This window comes from Cheilinus undulatus, linkage group 3, assembly GCF_018320785.1.
Source record: "Cheilinus undulatus linkage group 3, ASM1832078v1, whole genome shotgun sequence".
Classification (NCBI taxonomy): domain Eukaryota; kingdom Metazoa; phylum Chordata; class Actinopteri; order Labriformes; family Labridae; genus Cheilinus; species Cheilinus undulatus.
In genome coordinates this window covers 29,367,677-29,383,230 of record NC_054867.1, presented here as the reverse complement: position 1 = coordinate 29,383,230, position 15,554 = coordinate 29,367,677, and the positions used below count along the sequence as shown (strand labels likewise).

The 15,554-nt window shown below is 37.6% G+C and overlaps 1 protein-coding gene across 1 annotated transcript in view; it reads right to left on the bottom strand.

Moving 5' to 3' along the window:
• Window positions 1-15,554, bottom strand: part of tex264a (testis expressed 264, ER-phagy receptor a) — a 125,017-nt gene that overhangs the window by 8,989 nt on the left and 100,474 nt on the right. The window contains exon 3 of the mRNA XM_041783997.1: window positions 2,710-2,881. Coding sequence (XP_041639931.1) covers window positions 2,710-2,881 — 172 coding nt within the window. The remainder of the gene's footprint in view (window positions 1-2,709; window positions 2,882-15,554) is intronic.

Sequence of the window (15,554 nt, the reverse complement as noted above, 5' to 3'; positions counted from 1 at the left end):
AGAGCAATATTAAAAGGCTGAATTGATTAAAAAAATGTTTTTCTCTTTATACAGTTTGCGCTCTTGTAGTTCTAAAGCCAATTCCAATTCAACTGACCTATTCTAAGACATGAAATATCTAACAAATACCTACAGTCACTGACTGAATAAAAAAAAAAACACTATAAAGTCTTATTCATTTAAAACAGCACAAAACAACACATAATATGCTCTAACTAAGAAATGTTATCCTTTTTGAAAAATCGCATGCCCTTTTTGGTTTTGTTGCCAGCATCATTTTTCAAAAAAAATTGGACATGGTCATGTCTTCCACTGTTTTGCACCAGTTTTTCCTTTTTTACAGTCACTGTAAAGTGATTTAAAAAAAAAAAAATCTTTATTTTAGGTTTGCTGTGTAACAGGCCAGTATGTTATGAACCCCCAGGGCAAATTTCAGTCATGACAAACATCTCTCAGTTTATAAAACTAAGCTTTAAAATCAGGAAAACTGAGGAAGTAAAATCTGCTCTAGGGTGGTGTGGGCATGGTTGAATGAGCTGACGCCACGCCCACTCATGAGAAATAAAATCCTATCAAATTTTTAAAAATGCAACAAATGGAATTGGGGAATCATCTGCTCCTGTGGTACATCTCTCTTTTTTAAGCACTCCCGTTCATGAGATGCCTGTTGTTAAGTTGTGGCTGAAAACACCAATTTCAGATGCTGCTCTTCAAAATAAAAGTCTTCAATGATGATCAGCATCAGAGGTTTTTATTGTGACAGACTTGGCAGGAATAGACGATGCCTATCATTGGATATTCTACTAAACTTGAATAGCAAGACACAAACAGACATGAGGGATTGAACTGTGGCTGCTTGGAGAAGGACAGTAACAGCCCACTTATTTTAATCATCCTGGACTAAAGGTAGAAGAAATGTGGATTAAAACACACCTTTAGCAGGTAAGAAGTTTGTTCCTGCTGCATCTGGTTCAAGTGAAAAATAGACAAGCACTCCAACAATTATCCTTCCCCTGACCTTACAGTGAACTCTAGTCAGAGTGCAGCTGCCTGACTCTGTGCCAGAGTGGAGAGGCAGAAGTTGGGGATTCAATTTACTGTTTTCTGGCACAAATCTCTCAATTATGATACCTTTAATGACCTGTAGGCCACTGTGGCAGATAGATTTGTGAAATCTACCTCACAGTGAACAAAACACAGCATGTAGCTGGCTGTTAACTTTCACTGAAGGCAGTGACATCAGCTGACAACAGACTGTATTGAGAAGAACTCAGTGATTCTATATCATTGTAGCGTTAAGGGGCGGGCTAATTCCCCATAGCAACTGGTGTCATCATGGGGCACTATATTTGCTCTGCTTAAATTAAACCCAGCCAGGAAAGAGGTGAGAAACTTTCTAGGTCTAAATCTAAAAAATCAGTCACACATAAATCTCAATGTTTTCAGATATTTACAGCAACCTTATTCCAATATACAGTGCTTAACAAATTTATTAGACCACCACCCAAAGTAAGGTTAATGCCACAGCTGCCCTAAATTAACAACACTGGTAAAAATTGGTAAAACCAAAATCATTTTTTATGTTTCTGCAGTGGTTAATACACCAACATGTAGAAGCTCTTTAACCCTAATGATATTTTTAATGCTAAAATATAATTATATAATATAATTTTTTTAGACTTAAAAGTGGGCCCTGAGTTGGAAAAGGTTGGGAACCACTGATCTAGTGTGTTAAGACACATATTTTAAATTTCACTTTACAGGGACTGTAATTACACTCACAATTGATGAGACTGATTTCTTTCATTTTGAAAGTGGAATGTTAGATCATTCTTGCTTACTAGCACTAATGGCATTTGACATTGACTTGCTAAAATAAGCTTGACCTTCCCTGAAAAAGATGTTGTCTACAATCCTACACTCAAGCCATGTTTACAAGATGTAGCAGGATCTCAGCACCAGGCAGACAGCACCTGATGTACATCAGCCCACCTCCACCCACTCTGTCCTATCAAGCTGACGCCACTTTCTTTTTCCAGTGATTTGTATAACAACAAAGTCAATACTGCCACATGTCCAGCCTACATGTTCAGCAGGTTTAATAGAAGAATGGTACTCAAGAAGGCATTGTGTTTTAGGATACATCCCTGTAGTGACAGAGCAATTACATAGCCTCATATATCACATCCCCCATGATCAAGGACAGGCTGGGGGTCAGTTTAGTTTCAGACAAAATAAATGGCCAAAAAAGTTCCTTTTGTTTGCTTCTAACAGAGACTTTAGTAAGAGCCAGCCGTGTATTCAATCCATGTTCGATAACACCAAAAAACCATTAAAACTTGTGTTTTTAACAGTTGCTGGGTATTTCAACAAGTATTTAAAATGATGTTATTGCATTTTTTTTACTGATGATTCAGTTGTTTGCCTTCTTTTCATTTTCTCTGAAAGATGCATATAGCCCCTTACCCAGACAGATTTCTGCAAGCCAATCACAAGCCTTCCAAAATTGTGTGGGTTTAGTAACATGACCAAATAAAGAAGCTTCTTTGGGTGCCTCTTTAAATAATAAATATGAGTGCCACAGCTGTGGGGCTTTTCTGTTGGTTATTGTCTCGAGGTAGTTTTATGTTGTTCTGACATTTAAGGGGACCTCAACATTCTGATGTTATGTCAGAATTTGGTTTGAATTAACAAAACATACTGCATTACCTGTAATGTCAGTGCCCCTGTCCTCATCAGAGTCATCTTCTTTAACTTCAGTTTTAACCTCCTCTTTCATTTCTGGAACAAAAAAGTCTGTCTGACGAGACAGAGGGACCATGTAGTTGGTGACATCTGAACCACAGATCTCTATGGTGGGGAAAGCACTCAGTTTTCTCTCCTGTGAAGACAAACAAGACAGACAAAGAGGACAATTAGATGTATAAAATAAAGCACATTATAAAGTTACTCTGTATGCTTACTACATTATGCATCATTTCCTTTCCCTTTTCTTCTGCAAGTAAAAGGAAAGGAAAGGAAATCGGACTAAAAGCTGGTGTCTGGACAACACAGCTTTTAGTCACAGACTTTACAGGTCTCTTGGTAATTAAGAGGGTGTGAACTGTGGATGATTATGTTGGGCTGAGAAGAGAACACAAGCACTTCTATTACAAAAAGGGTAGCTTAATACAGTTGTAAGACTAGCTTCAGCTTGCACACCACAGGTTTTGCTTTAATTTATTACTGCAAGTGTATCCTGGGAGTGACAAACCTATTTTTGGTTAAATGGCATAGAAATGAAGAAGTGGACTTTTAATCACCTTCACAAGTTGCTGTAAAATGTGTTTTTGTATTTGGGGGAAAAATAATCTTTCCCAACTTTCAAAATCTTTGTAGACAAAATTTCAGAACTACTATGAAGAGAAATAAACTTTAGAAATCCACAACAAATGTCAAAAAGTGAAGGTCTGCCCTCATATCTTTGTGTGGATGCAGCTTTGCAAGCCCATTTTTTTTTATTTTGTCACTTTAGTTTTAGATATTTTTTGTCAAAGGCATTTGAATTTTTGTGGATGGCGTTGGAGATAAAGGAGAACTGAGTTGTGCAGTAAACTGCTGTGTGTATGTTTACCTAATAGTGTTGGTTATTGTGTTCTTGCAGAATAAAAAGATGGAAAAATGGTATAGCCTATAGACTAGGTGCAAAGTAAAGCATGGGAGCTTATATTAAAGCAGTCATATGTTTGAATTTGTTTTGGTGTACTTTGGTGCGTATCAAATGTCTTAAGTACAAATGCACTTTTAGGAAACACATAGTGCTGTTATTTGTCCTTCATAATGTGCATTTCATAACAAGCCAGTAATGGCATGAGACAACAAATATCCTTGTCAACTGACAAGGTACAGTAATATTACTGAATTTTGCAATGACTTTGTTAGCATCTACAACCCATACTTTGCAATCTCTGCATGTGGAGTTTGTGTATTGCAACTGCTGCCTTAAAGTCTAAGGTAAATGACTAAATTAGAGAGGGTAATTTATCATTTGCTAACTTAAATAGGTCTTTAAGGTTACAAACTTATCAAGCTAACATGCTTATCAACAAAGAAATAGACAAGGAAGACACAGGTAATCATGAAGCATAATAATGTCATAATCTGTTTTGAAATCAGATCTGCAGGGTGGTACACTCTGCAGTTGGATTGTAGCATTTTCTTGAGTCTCTCCCTCCGTCACTTTCTCTGTTTCGCTTCTTAGTTCTACCTGTGAGATGAAGCCTTGAGTGTTAACCCTCTGAGCCCTAAGCTATTTTTTAACCATTTTGTCTCACCTTGACTTATTGTCCTAAAAAGCTTGAAAAAGATCAACCCTGTGGTGCACAGTCAAGCTTTAAACATCCTATTTTTTCAGGACAACCTGGCTTTAAGACTATGAGTGCTGCAGTAATGTCACTTAAAGTTCCAAAAGTTCTGGGACTATAAAGACGGAAGAAAACCAAACAAGAATGTAAACTCTAATAATTGTACGTGTGACACACAGTAAACAATAATGACTAAGACTTATTTTGCATAAACTTGTTCTCTCATCTCTTGGGGACCAAAAGTGCAATAAGTATCATTCTTTGACAAAAAGAATCTTCAAAATATCCACTGATCTATTAAAAAAAAAAGTCCTGGTTAAGCAGTTCCTGTCTGCAGTGACGCAGAGGGCCACATCACAGGCTCTCTGTCTCTCTTTCTCTCCATTCCGAGCTGCTTAGGCCATCTTTGGATTTTAAGTGTGCCGTACTGTTTGGCAAAACATGATGTGACAGCCCGCCACTGGTTGTCACAGCCAATGTGACAAAACAAAATAGTGGACAGCATTAGCTGCCAGCGACAGAAACAATAGAACAATTGATTAAAAAATGTATAAAAAGACATTCGACGTTGGAGATACTGGTGTGGCTTTAATATTTTATTGCCCTGGAAAATCCCCCAAGTTACAGACTCACTAGAAGAGCTAATGTTAGGGTTATGAAGGCATGAATAGCGCCATTGGAACGGCACAATGGATGGCTTCCAGAGTGTGTGTGTGTGTGTGTGTGTGTGTATGGGGGGAGGGGGTTATCACTTTCGGTTCAAAAGTTATTTAACTTTAAATAGCCTATGTCTATTCTTGTTAGGTGAACTAGCGCACACCTCACAAGAGAACTGCAGCCAGCAGCTGTAGTTACATAGTCCTGAAATCAGGCAGCTGGAACACTCTGTGGAAATGGGTTAGACGCCATTCTCCCGGTAAAAGTTATTGTACCATTAGATTGACTTAAAACTACTACTCTAAGGTAGAGAAGTAATATACTGTTGTCAGTCATGAGTGAACTTTAAGCATAAAAGAATAAAACCACTCAGCTTTAATGACAGGTGTGTATTTAACTCAGGGAAATCAACTTAAAAGTTAGAAATAGTAAGTTTTAGAATCAGAGTGGTGCTTATGCCAGTGTTATAAGTGCAGACCTTTTATGAAGGCAGTAGAAACCAAGCAACACAACTTAAGTTAAAGGCAGCATAAGAGAAGGTGGCATCAAGTGTATTCATGTCTCTCTACATCACCATAACAGACTCCCACTGCTATAGTAAGCTGTATAATAATGTCAGGGTGCATGCCCCTGCATTTTACAAGTAGAGTATAAATGTTATGTGAAACAAGTATATTTATTTGAATGAAATTCTTAAACAGAAGAACAATACTCAGCAAATGTTTGGCTGCTGCAATGACTGCTTTATGCTGCCCCAAGACACCCATGTACCAACAATGTATGTAATCTGATGCATTTTAACTGCAGCCCAGCCGATCTCACGCACATGAAATTTAGTACATTTGCATCTCACACAACATGGGTGCTGAATATAAAAATGACGCCTGCACAGCTATGCAGTGACAGTTGTGCAGCAATTTGCACCTAATTAAAGAGTCCTGAGTGGTTCACCCATATGTTCATCTACTCCAAAATACTGATCAATTTTCTCAGTATTAATACACATATATTGAATTTTGCTTTAGTGAGGGCTGTCATGTTTTGGGGAAATATTGCACATAAGCATCTGCAAATTTAAGGTTTACACAGTAGAAATAATCAGGTATATATCTTTAAATGGTCCACTTTGCTGATATAACCCTCTGTATTTGACACATTAATATGAAACGCCCAACCATGTGATGCCATTAAAATTGCATAGCCACATCTATGCGTCTACATTTGCACCCTCCAGTGGTGTGCACAAAAAGTGGAGAGTTTATAAATATTATACCACATTTTCTCCAAAGAGAACATTAGCCTTGCATAATTTTTTCTCTGCTTCCTTATGGTTCTCATGGGAATACAGAGGCGTGAGATCTCCAACGGGCCATCAGAGAAGAGCTGGGTGAGCTGCACAGACTCATCTCAGTAATGATCAATCATAAAGTGATGGATAAATGTTTAAATGCAAGATTCTTCCCGGGAATACGCAGAAATATTACATTGAATTTGCATCTTGTAGAGCTTATCTTAATTGTTTATGCCCAATTAAAGAAATCCAAATACTGATGATGAGCTCCTCTGGACATATTTCTATCCTTACATGTTTAGAAACACGTACCACTGAAGAACCTCAAAACATCATTTCAATGATATAATATCAAAGTGTTGCATTTTGAAGGCCTGATACCCCCTCAGATATGTTGTCCAAAGTGGTTCTATTTCATTTTCTCTACTTAGACCAGTGTTACTCAACCCTGTTCAACCAAAGAGCCAAATTGTTGAAAAATACCTTTGTAGGAGCCACAATGTAAGTGGTGAAAAGCAGGTGAAAGTGGCAAAGAATATTAAAGCTGGCAAATAGGTGAAAAAGCTGCAAAAAAGTGGCCAAAAATGGGTGGAAAGGGGTAAAACGGGAAAAAAAATGGGTGAAAAGTGACAAAAATTGTGGAGAAAAAGTGGCAGAAATGGGTGAGACGTGACCAAAAAATGACTTACAGGTGGCAATAATGGTAAAAAAGCAGCAAAAAGGTGGCAAAAAATGAGTAAAAAGTGACATAAATTGGCAAAAAGCAGCAAAAAGGTGGGGGAAAATGGGAAAAAAGAGACATGTAATGGCAAGAAGCACCTTAAACGGGCAAAAGTGGCAAAAAAGGAAAAAATGCAATTTGCAAAAAGCAGAATTAAAGAGGCAAACAGGATTTAAAAAAGGCCAAAAAATTGCTAATAAGGTCAGTAGAAATATGAAGACAAAAATTAAAGGTTGACAATTAAGTTTGACAATTAAAGCCTACAGTATAAGTGTGGGAAACAAATTGCAATGGATAATCCTGAGGTCAAAATTTCCCTTTTTAATGATTTTCCGTGCGAATAATATTTCAAATTTAGATATAAAAGAGACACAAATCCTCACAAAAGAGCCACATGTGGCTCTGGAGCCATGCATTGAGCATCATTGGCTTAGACAAAAATAAGTCTTTTCTTTTGTTTTGGAATTGCTGGTTTGAAAGCATTGGTGGGCCAGCCGATCTAACAAAATACTCCAAGTGCATCAACGACTCATCCAAAAATCACATCCATGGGAGAGATCCAAGGCCAAGAAGAACACAGAGGCTTGTCTCACAAAAAACATCCTGATGATCCCCAAGACCTTCGGTTAAAAAAGAAATGTGGCTGAATTAAAACAATATTGCAAAGAAGAGAGCGCTAAAATTCCTACATATGTGAAATACTAATTGCCAGTTATCCCGTGGATCCCATGTTCATTACCTTATAATAATAAAGAAGTTCTGTCAAATCTTAAAATGATATTCAATCCCTCTTGTGACTAAAGCCTTGATATTCAGGACTTGTCATTTCTGCAATCACAAAAGTGTTCTTTTTTTGCATGGGATGGGGTCAGAATAACCTGAGGATCTTCAGACAGATGTCATTTTAAAGTTGAATAGATTTGTAGCAGAAGGAGAGTTACTTAAACAGCCGGCATACAGTTATGTGGAGCATTTTGATTCCAAAAATATACTGAAATACTTGATTCTAGCCTTTGAACATAAGCCAAATACTTTAATGAATACTGTTAAATAATAGCCATGACTGGTAAGTAGAGTCATTATCACACAAAGGTCTATTGTTTTAGAGAACTGAAAGGGTGAAACACCATCAGACAGACTTTAAGTTCAGTTATTCATATCTTTTATGATTGAATTAACATTGTTTACCCATTGGAGGAAATTTGCAGGTATTATTTCTACAAGTTACACCAAAAAATGTTTGTTTTTGGTGTCGTATTTCTTGTGTCACTTTTCTTTATTGAGGATCTATTGTGGTTTTCCCTTCACATCCCTCTCCTCACGTTACCAGAAGGTTTGCACATTATACACCATGCTGCACAACACATTTCTCTCTATTTAGATTTTTTCAGATCCCAGTGGTTGGCCTGTCGCTGCGTGAGCATTCTCAGAGTTTCACAGGTGTCTCTTCACTAAATTTAACTGAATTTACAGACTTTCCATGTTGCCATGGTTGTGCGACAAATGGAGCTATTCTTGTCTTTTCAGAGAGGACAAGAAATAAGTTAGATGGTCTAATGGCAGTCACCAAGCTCATTTTTCCTTCCAGTCGAGGTGATCTAGCCTGATTGATTGGTTTTAATCTAATCCTGTGCAAAATAAAACTGTAGGAGATGGCATGAATCACCTGGCTGCTGCACACAGGGGGTTCCAGCCCCAGGCTGCCTATGCAGATGAGCACCCATCTCCTTGAACCTGCTCCGATAATGAGCTGGGAAATGGAGACAAAGGCAGTTCACTATACAGTATAAGCGTACACATGCATGTCTCCAAGGGATACTGTCACAGATAAAGGAACGAAAACAGCTTGTGAGAAAGATGTGCACCACTGTGTGTAATACTGACGCTAACATTTACCTTGTTAAAACAGTCACATTCTCTGTGTGTAAGAGGGGTTTTTTTTAACCCTGGAGCCAGGGGGAACTGCAGGTGTTCATTTCTACCACAGACTACATCACAGCATCAACCAGCAAGGAGGAACTCATCATGAAATCACCTCTTATTATCTGTGCTACAAATGGGATCCTGAATATTTTCATGACTGTGTGACAGAATGAGACCTCACTCTGCTGTATCTGAGGATTTTTGTCTATAGCCCAGGATATGGTGACATTACTCTACAAACTCAAATATTATGTTGTAGCAGGAGGTAATCAGTACCACCATGATGTCACTCAATATTCAGACCATTCAAATAAACAATAAATAACTCAATTATCAGCCTGAGTTGTAAATCCTTTGGTTAAAATGATTTTTGAGTGTGATGGCATTGCCAATTTCATGATGGAAGAGAAATTACAATGATTGTTTTCTCAATATAATGCTTGGTTCTAGGCCAGTTTAATGCCACTTCATTGTTTACATTCCTTTTCAGAAAATGCCCCATACATAATTAAACAGCTGTCCTTAGTACTTCATTTTTATGATTACATAATTTCAAACAGTTGCTTCTGGTTGCATGCCTATATTTGCATCCTTTGTCAAAAAGACGTGTGTGTTTGTGTGCGTGTGTGGGTGTGTCTGTGTGTGTATTCTCAGAAGCATTGTGGAATAATAAATAACCTGTTTCAATGAAACATAGTGGATGGTAGCAAAGGCCAAAGAGGAGCCTAGTACCCACTGGAATGGATCAGTCAGGCTTTGACTCACCAGCCAGTGAGTGTGAGTTTAAATGGCTAAAATTTGTATGAGTACCTGATAAAGGTTTAACAAATGCATTGTAGTTATTTAAAAAAACCTACATTTACCACTACGTAAATAATTTCTGCCACTAAAGGGCTTTCCATCAAGACAATGACAAAAGATGATGAGCAGAAATGTATTGCTCAGCTCAACCCAACCCCACTGTGCAATTCTTGCTTTGCATTGAGGATTCTGTTCAGTAAAAAACAGAACTCTAGAAGGTGCAAAGGGTAAACCTCTGGTTTATTTCACAGATGAATTTCAAATAATAAGGAAGAAAAGCTGTTATAAGTGGTCATCCTTGTTCCACCCAGGACCTACATACAAAGCATCCTGGCACTGCTCACAGTGTTTACCAGGAGAGCCACTTTTAACAGTTTTTTCCCCCTCATTAGTGATACACCTCTTGCAAAAATCAGGATCTTTGCTGATACCGATGTTTAAAATAAGAACAAAGCTGACGTCTGATCTGATGTGGATGTTTTTTTCATTATTTCCTTTGGCAAGGCCACCAGTGAGGGGGATAAAGAGGAGAGCTTTCTGGGGCCCAAACTTAATGCGCAATGGGTGAAAAATGGTAAAAATTGATTAAAAGTTGCCAAAATGGGTTCAAGTGGACAAAATGGGCAAAAGCAGAATCAGTGGGCTACAAGTGGCAAAAATGGGAAAAAAAAATGTCAAAAGAGAGGGTTGGAAATGGGTGAAAAGGTTGGCAAGATGGGCCAACCAAGCAGGAATGGTTATAGAATGGTTAAAGAGTAGCAAAATAGGGCAAAAAGAGGCAAAATAGGTTGAAAGTTGCAAAAATGGGCGAAAAAGCAGGATCAATGCAGTATAAATAGCAAAGTAGGACAAAAAAACAGAAAAATGGGTCAAAAATGGCAAAATTTGGTTAAAAAGTGGCATAAAGAAGTGGGGATGGGGAAAAAAGTGGCAGAAAATGGGCCAGAAGCAGCAAGAATGGATTAACAGTAGCAAGGTATGGGAAAAGGTGGCAAGAAAAGGGTTTCAAAGTGTCAAAAATGGGAAAAAGCAGAATCAATGGTTAAAAAGTGGCTAAATCGGGCAAAAAGCAGAAAAATGGGTTACAGGTGGCAAAAATGGGAATGGGTAAAAAAGTGGCAAAAATTCAGTTAAGTGGTGGAAAAAGTGGGTGAAAAGCTGCAAAACAATGCACAGTGCAAAAAAATGGCTAAAGACTTTGAAAAAAATGGGCAAATAGCAACAAAAAGTGGCAACATGCATGGATATCGATATCATCAATAAATCACAACTGGGGGGGACCCATTTACTGGATTTTTCAGGGGCCCAGCGAATCTTTAGGCAGGCCTGTCTTTTGGTGAAACACCCCCACAATACCAAAGTTTTCTCTCATGTTTGACCATGAAAACACATCAGTGTGTCCACTACGTCACATCTCTCTCTCTCTGAATCGACTTTTAGGTGTGCTAAAAGCCAGCATCTAATCAAAAAGACACAAAAACTAAACATCTGCTACAAGTAATGAGCTCAAAACATGAATCAAATTTAGCCACAAAATGGCAGCTTTAAGTCGCAGTTCATGCTTTTTTGGTGTAACATCTAGTGTTTCAGCGGCAGTGATAAATATTTTGTGGCTGTCACAGCAGCTCTGTCATGGCTGCCACCATAACAGAGCAAGACTGTAACAAGTACAAAACTGAACAATTTCTATGGCTTTCAAATATCTCTCTTAATGTAAATACTCAACTAAAAAATACACGTTAAATAGAAGTAGTCATTTTTCATTCATATTGACATTTCATTGTAAAATTTGACATATTGTACCCTTAAGAAGTCAATATTAAATCCACAGATGGGATAATGAAATTTCTTCTTCACAAAACCACATTTTGGGGAGTTTAATAAAGCCTCGATATTACATTCTTTTTTTTAAGTGGTCTCAACGTGAAGATTTTTCATAACAAACAAGAGACAAGATAAGTGGCGTCAACACAGGTCTTTTCTAATTACTATTCTGATCACAATATTAAATAAAGTTAGATTTATTTTTTTTACATCATAAAAATTCACGAAAGAAGAAGAAAAACCTCATACAGAAATATTAGATTCCTCTTCCAGCTCCCTAAATTGATATGAAAATTATCTTAATATAGATGGTGATCTATAGAAACTTACTCTATACCCCTACACCCCTTAAATTTGTCATAAAAGTAGTAAAAGAAGAAAAGCAACCAAACCTACTGCCTTCAAATCTCTTCAAACATTGCATCAGCTTTAATTAAGAACGACATGTCTTTTTTTTTTTTTTTTTTTTTTTTTTTTTATCAGTCAGATTTTATTAAAAACTAGGGAGAAAGATAATGAAGAAGGGTCATTTCATTAAGTCTTTCTAAAACAGAATATATTATTGTCATTAATTTTTCAACAAAAGCTTTGATTTAAAGGAGGGCGTGTATTGAATCAATTTATGGTTTCTTAATGGAATTATCCATTGGAATATTCAAGAAATGTTAAAGTTTCTAGAGCTAACAGTAAGTTATTATCAAGTATCTTTGAAAAAATCTTTTTTTACATTTGTAAATTTTATTTCTACCAGTCTCTTGTTGCGTGCAGGATACTATGGATATTGTTTTTTTTAATGAACTTTGGTAAACCCTGCCCAGAAAGGTTTGATAGTGGAAAGATGAAGATGATGGAGAAAAAAACAGAGACTAAAATAAGGATGATGGAGGAGAAGAGAGCAGGGACAGAGAACAAGATGAAGATGATGTAGGAGAAGAAAGCAGGGACAGAGATCAAGATGAGGTTGATGGAGGAAAGCAAAGGTCTGTGAAGAGGAGGAGTTGTTTTTGAAGGGTGTGAAGAGCAAAAGAGAACAGAAGAAGCAGTTGAAGAAAGTGAGGGCAATGAAAATTTATTTTTGCCAGTCATCCCAGGATTGACCCTTTGTCACTGACAACAAGAGGGACAGTTGCTGCAGAACGGTTAAAAAACATCAGTGTAAGGTGCATAAAAAAATGTAAGAAAAAAAGAACTGCAAATGCAGTACTGCAAGCATTTTCTTCATGTGGAGGTTAGTGAGCTAAAAGGGTATTGTGCCATACTTTGGGAACAGGGTGATAAACACAAACTAATGTGAAGAAATGTTACAAATGAGTTTAATCAAACCATAGTTATATAAAAATGCATTAAAATGCATAAGTAATTTTCTTTCTAGAGTCCCAAAATCCCTAGCTACGACCCTGGCCATCAATATTAGCTAACTCCATTAAAATGCATCCATACCCATTTACATTCCATTGACGAAGCAGTGGGACCAAATCTGGGTCGAGTGTCATGCCCAAGGGCACACTAGCATGTGACTACAAGAGCTAGGTCCGACCTCCCACTTGCAAGATGACCAACTCTACCTACTGTAGGTAGGTCATGTATGGCGACAGCAGATATCTGGGCTGTGGCCGGAGATTCCTGTCTATCACAGGTAAAAGTCAGGCAAAGATACAATAGAAATTAAGTCTTTATCCTTTTTTTATCCACTTGAGATGACTATTGTCTTATCTGACACACCAGGATGTCAAACCTAACATCTATTATTTAGCAAAGATCAAGCATCAAGGTGTCATCTATAGTAAGTAGCTACGTTAACCTGACCAGAAATCCATACATCCTGTCACTGGGGAAATGAATACAGAAGTAGTGGATAGATAAAGTGTCCTATCATAATTGAAACTCCTTCTAGGCTTGAAGGTTTTAATTATACGGTGAGGAGATGCCCTATTTCCTCCTTGTGCCCTTTTCCTGCTCCTGTCCTGCTTATCCGCTGTCTGATTGGCTTCCATCTATTTCCCTATAGTCTGTCATGAAGTCAACATGCATCCACTTAACCTGTGTCTGTTGGGAGCTGTCGGTTATGAAATGTGCTCTCCTGCAGCACTCACAGAGAAAGATGAGCTTTTGGAAAAAAAGCAGGTCATTGCTCCTTCAAAGAACAGTGAACATTAGGATCATCACACTCATGCTAAACTACTATCAAAACTCATCCACTAGTCTGGGCAAAAGAAAACACACAAGGGGGAAAAACTTGTTTTTTCAGTCTCCCTAAATGCTAAAGTTTGCTCCACAGATCTTTTCATTTTCCTAACCCTCATAAGAATTCTACTAAATAGGTCAGACTCAGTCTGAGCTCTGCTGTCTACATTAAGCAACCCTGCTTTTAAAAATTAATGACCTTATAGCTCTGAAGTGTTCTCTCTATTTTACAGGTTTCACTTAAATCCACAGTATGCAAATTGTGCCAACAAGGGGCTCTAAATAAAACAATAATGACAGATGATAAAGAGAGAGACATGGCTTAGCTCCGTCTACTCCATTGCTTTCTTCTCATTTGAATTCAGGAGCCTTTTAAATAAAAATGTAACTCTTTCAGTTGTATCTGCTGAACCATTGTTTATATTTCACTGATGAATTGCACGTAATGAGGGAGAAAAGCTGTTAAAAGTGGTCCTCCTCCTAAGAATGCTTTGCAGGTAGCTCACATGGGGAACCAGAAAGGCCACTTCCAACAGCTTTTCGTCCTCATGAAGTGAAATTTAGCCAAGAAATAAAAAAACACTTTGATCTAGTTTTAAATATTTTTGCGAAGTTTTAGCACGTTAGCTCTTGTGTATTTCTTTATGTACTTGCCTGTATATTAATGCAAGAAAGGGAAGAAAGGGTTTCATCTTTTTCCCAATATTTTGACACAAATGATTAAATCTAGTGGCTTTTTAATAAGACAGCAAAAGTGGAAAACAGACCTAAAAAAACAGACGAAATTACCTTAATATGATCTTGCATCTGGCTCACTGAGAAACACATAATAAAAGTGATATCTAGCTTTATCCTTGAAGGGTTTGCTTTCATTTTTCATCTAATGAATCAACAGAAAGAGCGTAGTATTAACAGGGGGAGTCCAGGAGAAGAAAGAACATAATAAAGCAAGTAAATGTGTAGTGTAGTGGCACATCCAGCTGTGAAACGGTCTTTTAACGGATCAGAGGACACAGGTTCCAACATTAATTCTGCTGGTGTGCCCTTGACCAAGACAGGGAAGCTCCTGTATCCCTGGGGTGCTACTCTGTAGTTGACCTTTTTGCCTCATTGGAAAATACAAGCTGAAATTTCCCAGAAAATCAATAAAAGTATCACATTTTTATTATGACTGCCCACCAAGAAGCCTCAGAGGGACAGTGTAATTGTTATTCTAACAATCAAAATGAGAGCCATTATTTTAGCAGTGACAGAATCCAAACAGCGTTTCACAGATCGAACAATAACACACGACTGTGCTTTAGAGAAAAAAAACTTATGAGGGTTAACTGTTTTGTGTAGACAATTAACTATTCCTAATAGAATTTCTGCAAAGCAAAGTATTTAAGCAGGAAATTAGTGCTGCTAAAGGCACTTTGGTAAATTGGCTGGCTCATTATGTGGTGATGTATCTAGTCATTGAGGTAAATCTTGACTGATTAGGGAGGCTGTCTGGAGAAAGGTAGAGTAATGGTTTGTGTGTGTGTGCTGGTGTGTTAAGGCTGGGCTGATGAGGGTTGCAGAAACAGACAGATATAGTGGAGGGTTTCATGAGAGGTTGCAGTGTCCATGACCTCTCTGGCAGCTGCTTCTGTGAAGACAATAGAGCATTCCTCTTCAATAAAACGTACCAAAAACACTACAGCAAACATAAACTAATAAAACTAAATACATGTAAAGGTAAAGTAGCCACCAACTTTTTTGCTGGCTGCTTAAAGTGGTTTTAAAATTTCAAACGTTTACTTGTTACAGCTGCACAATGTTAATGATT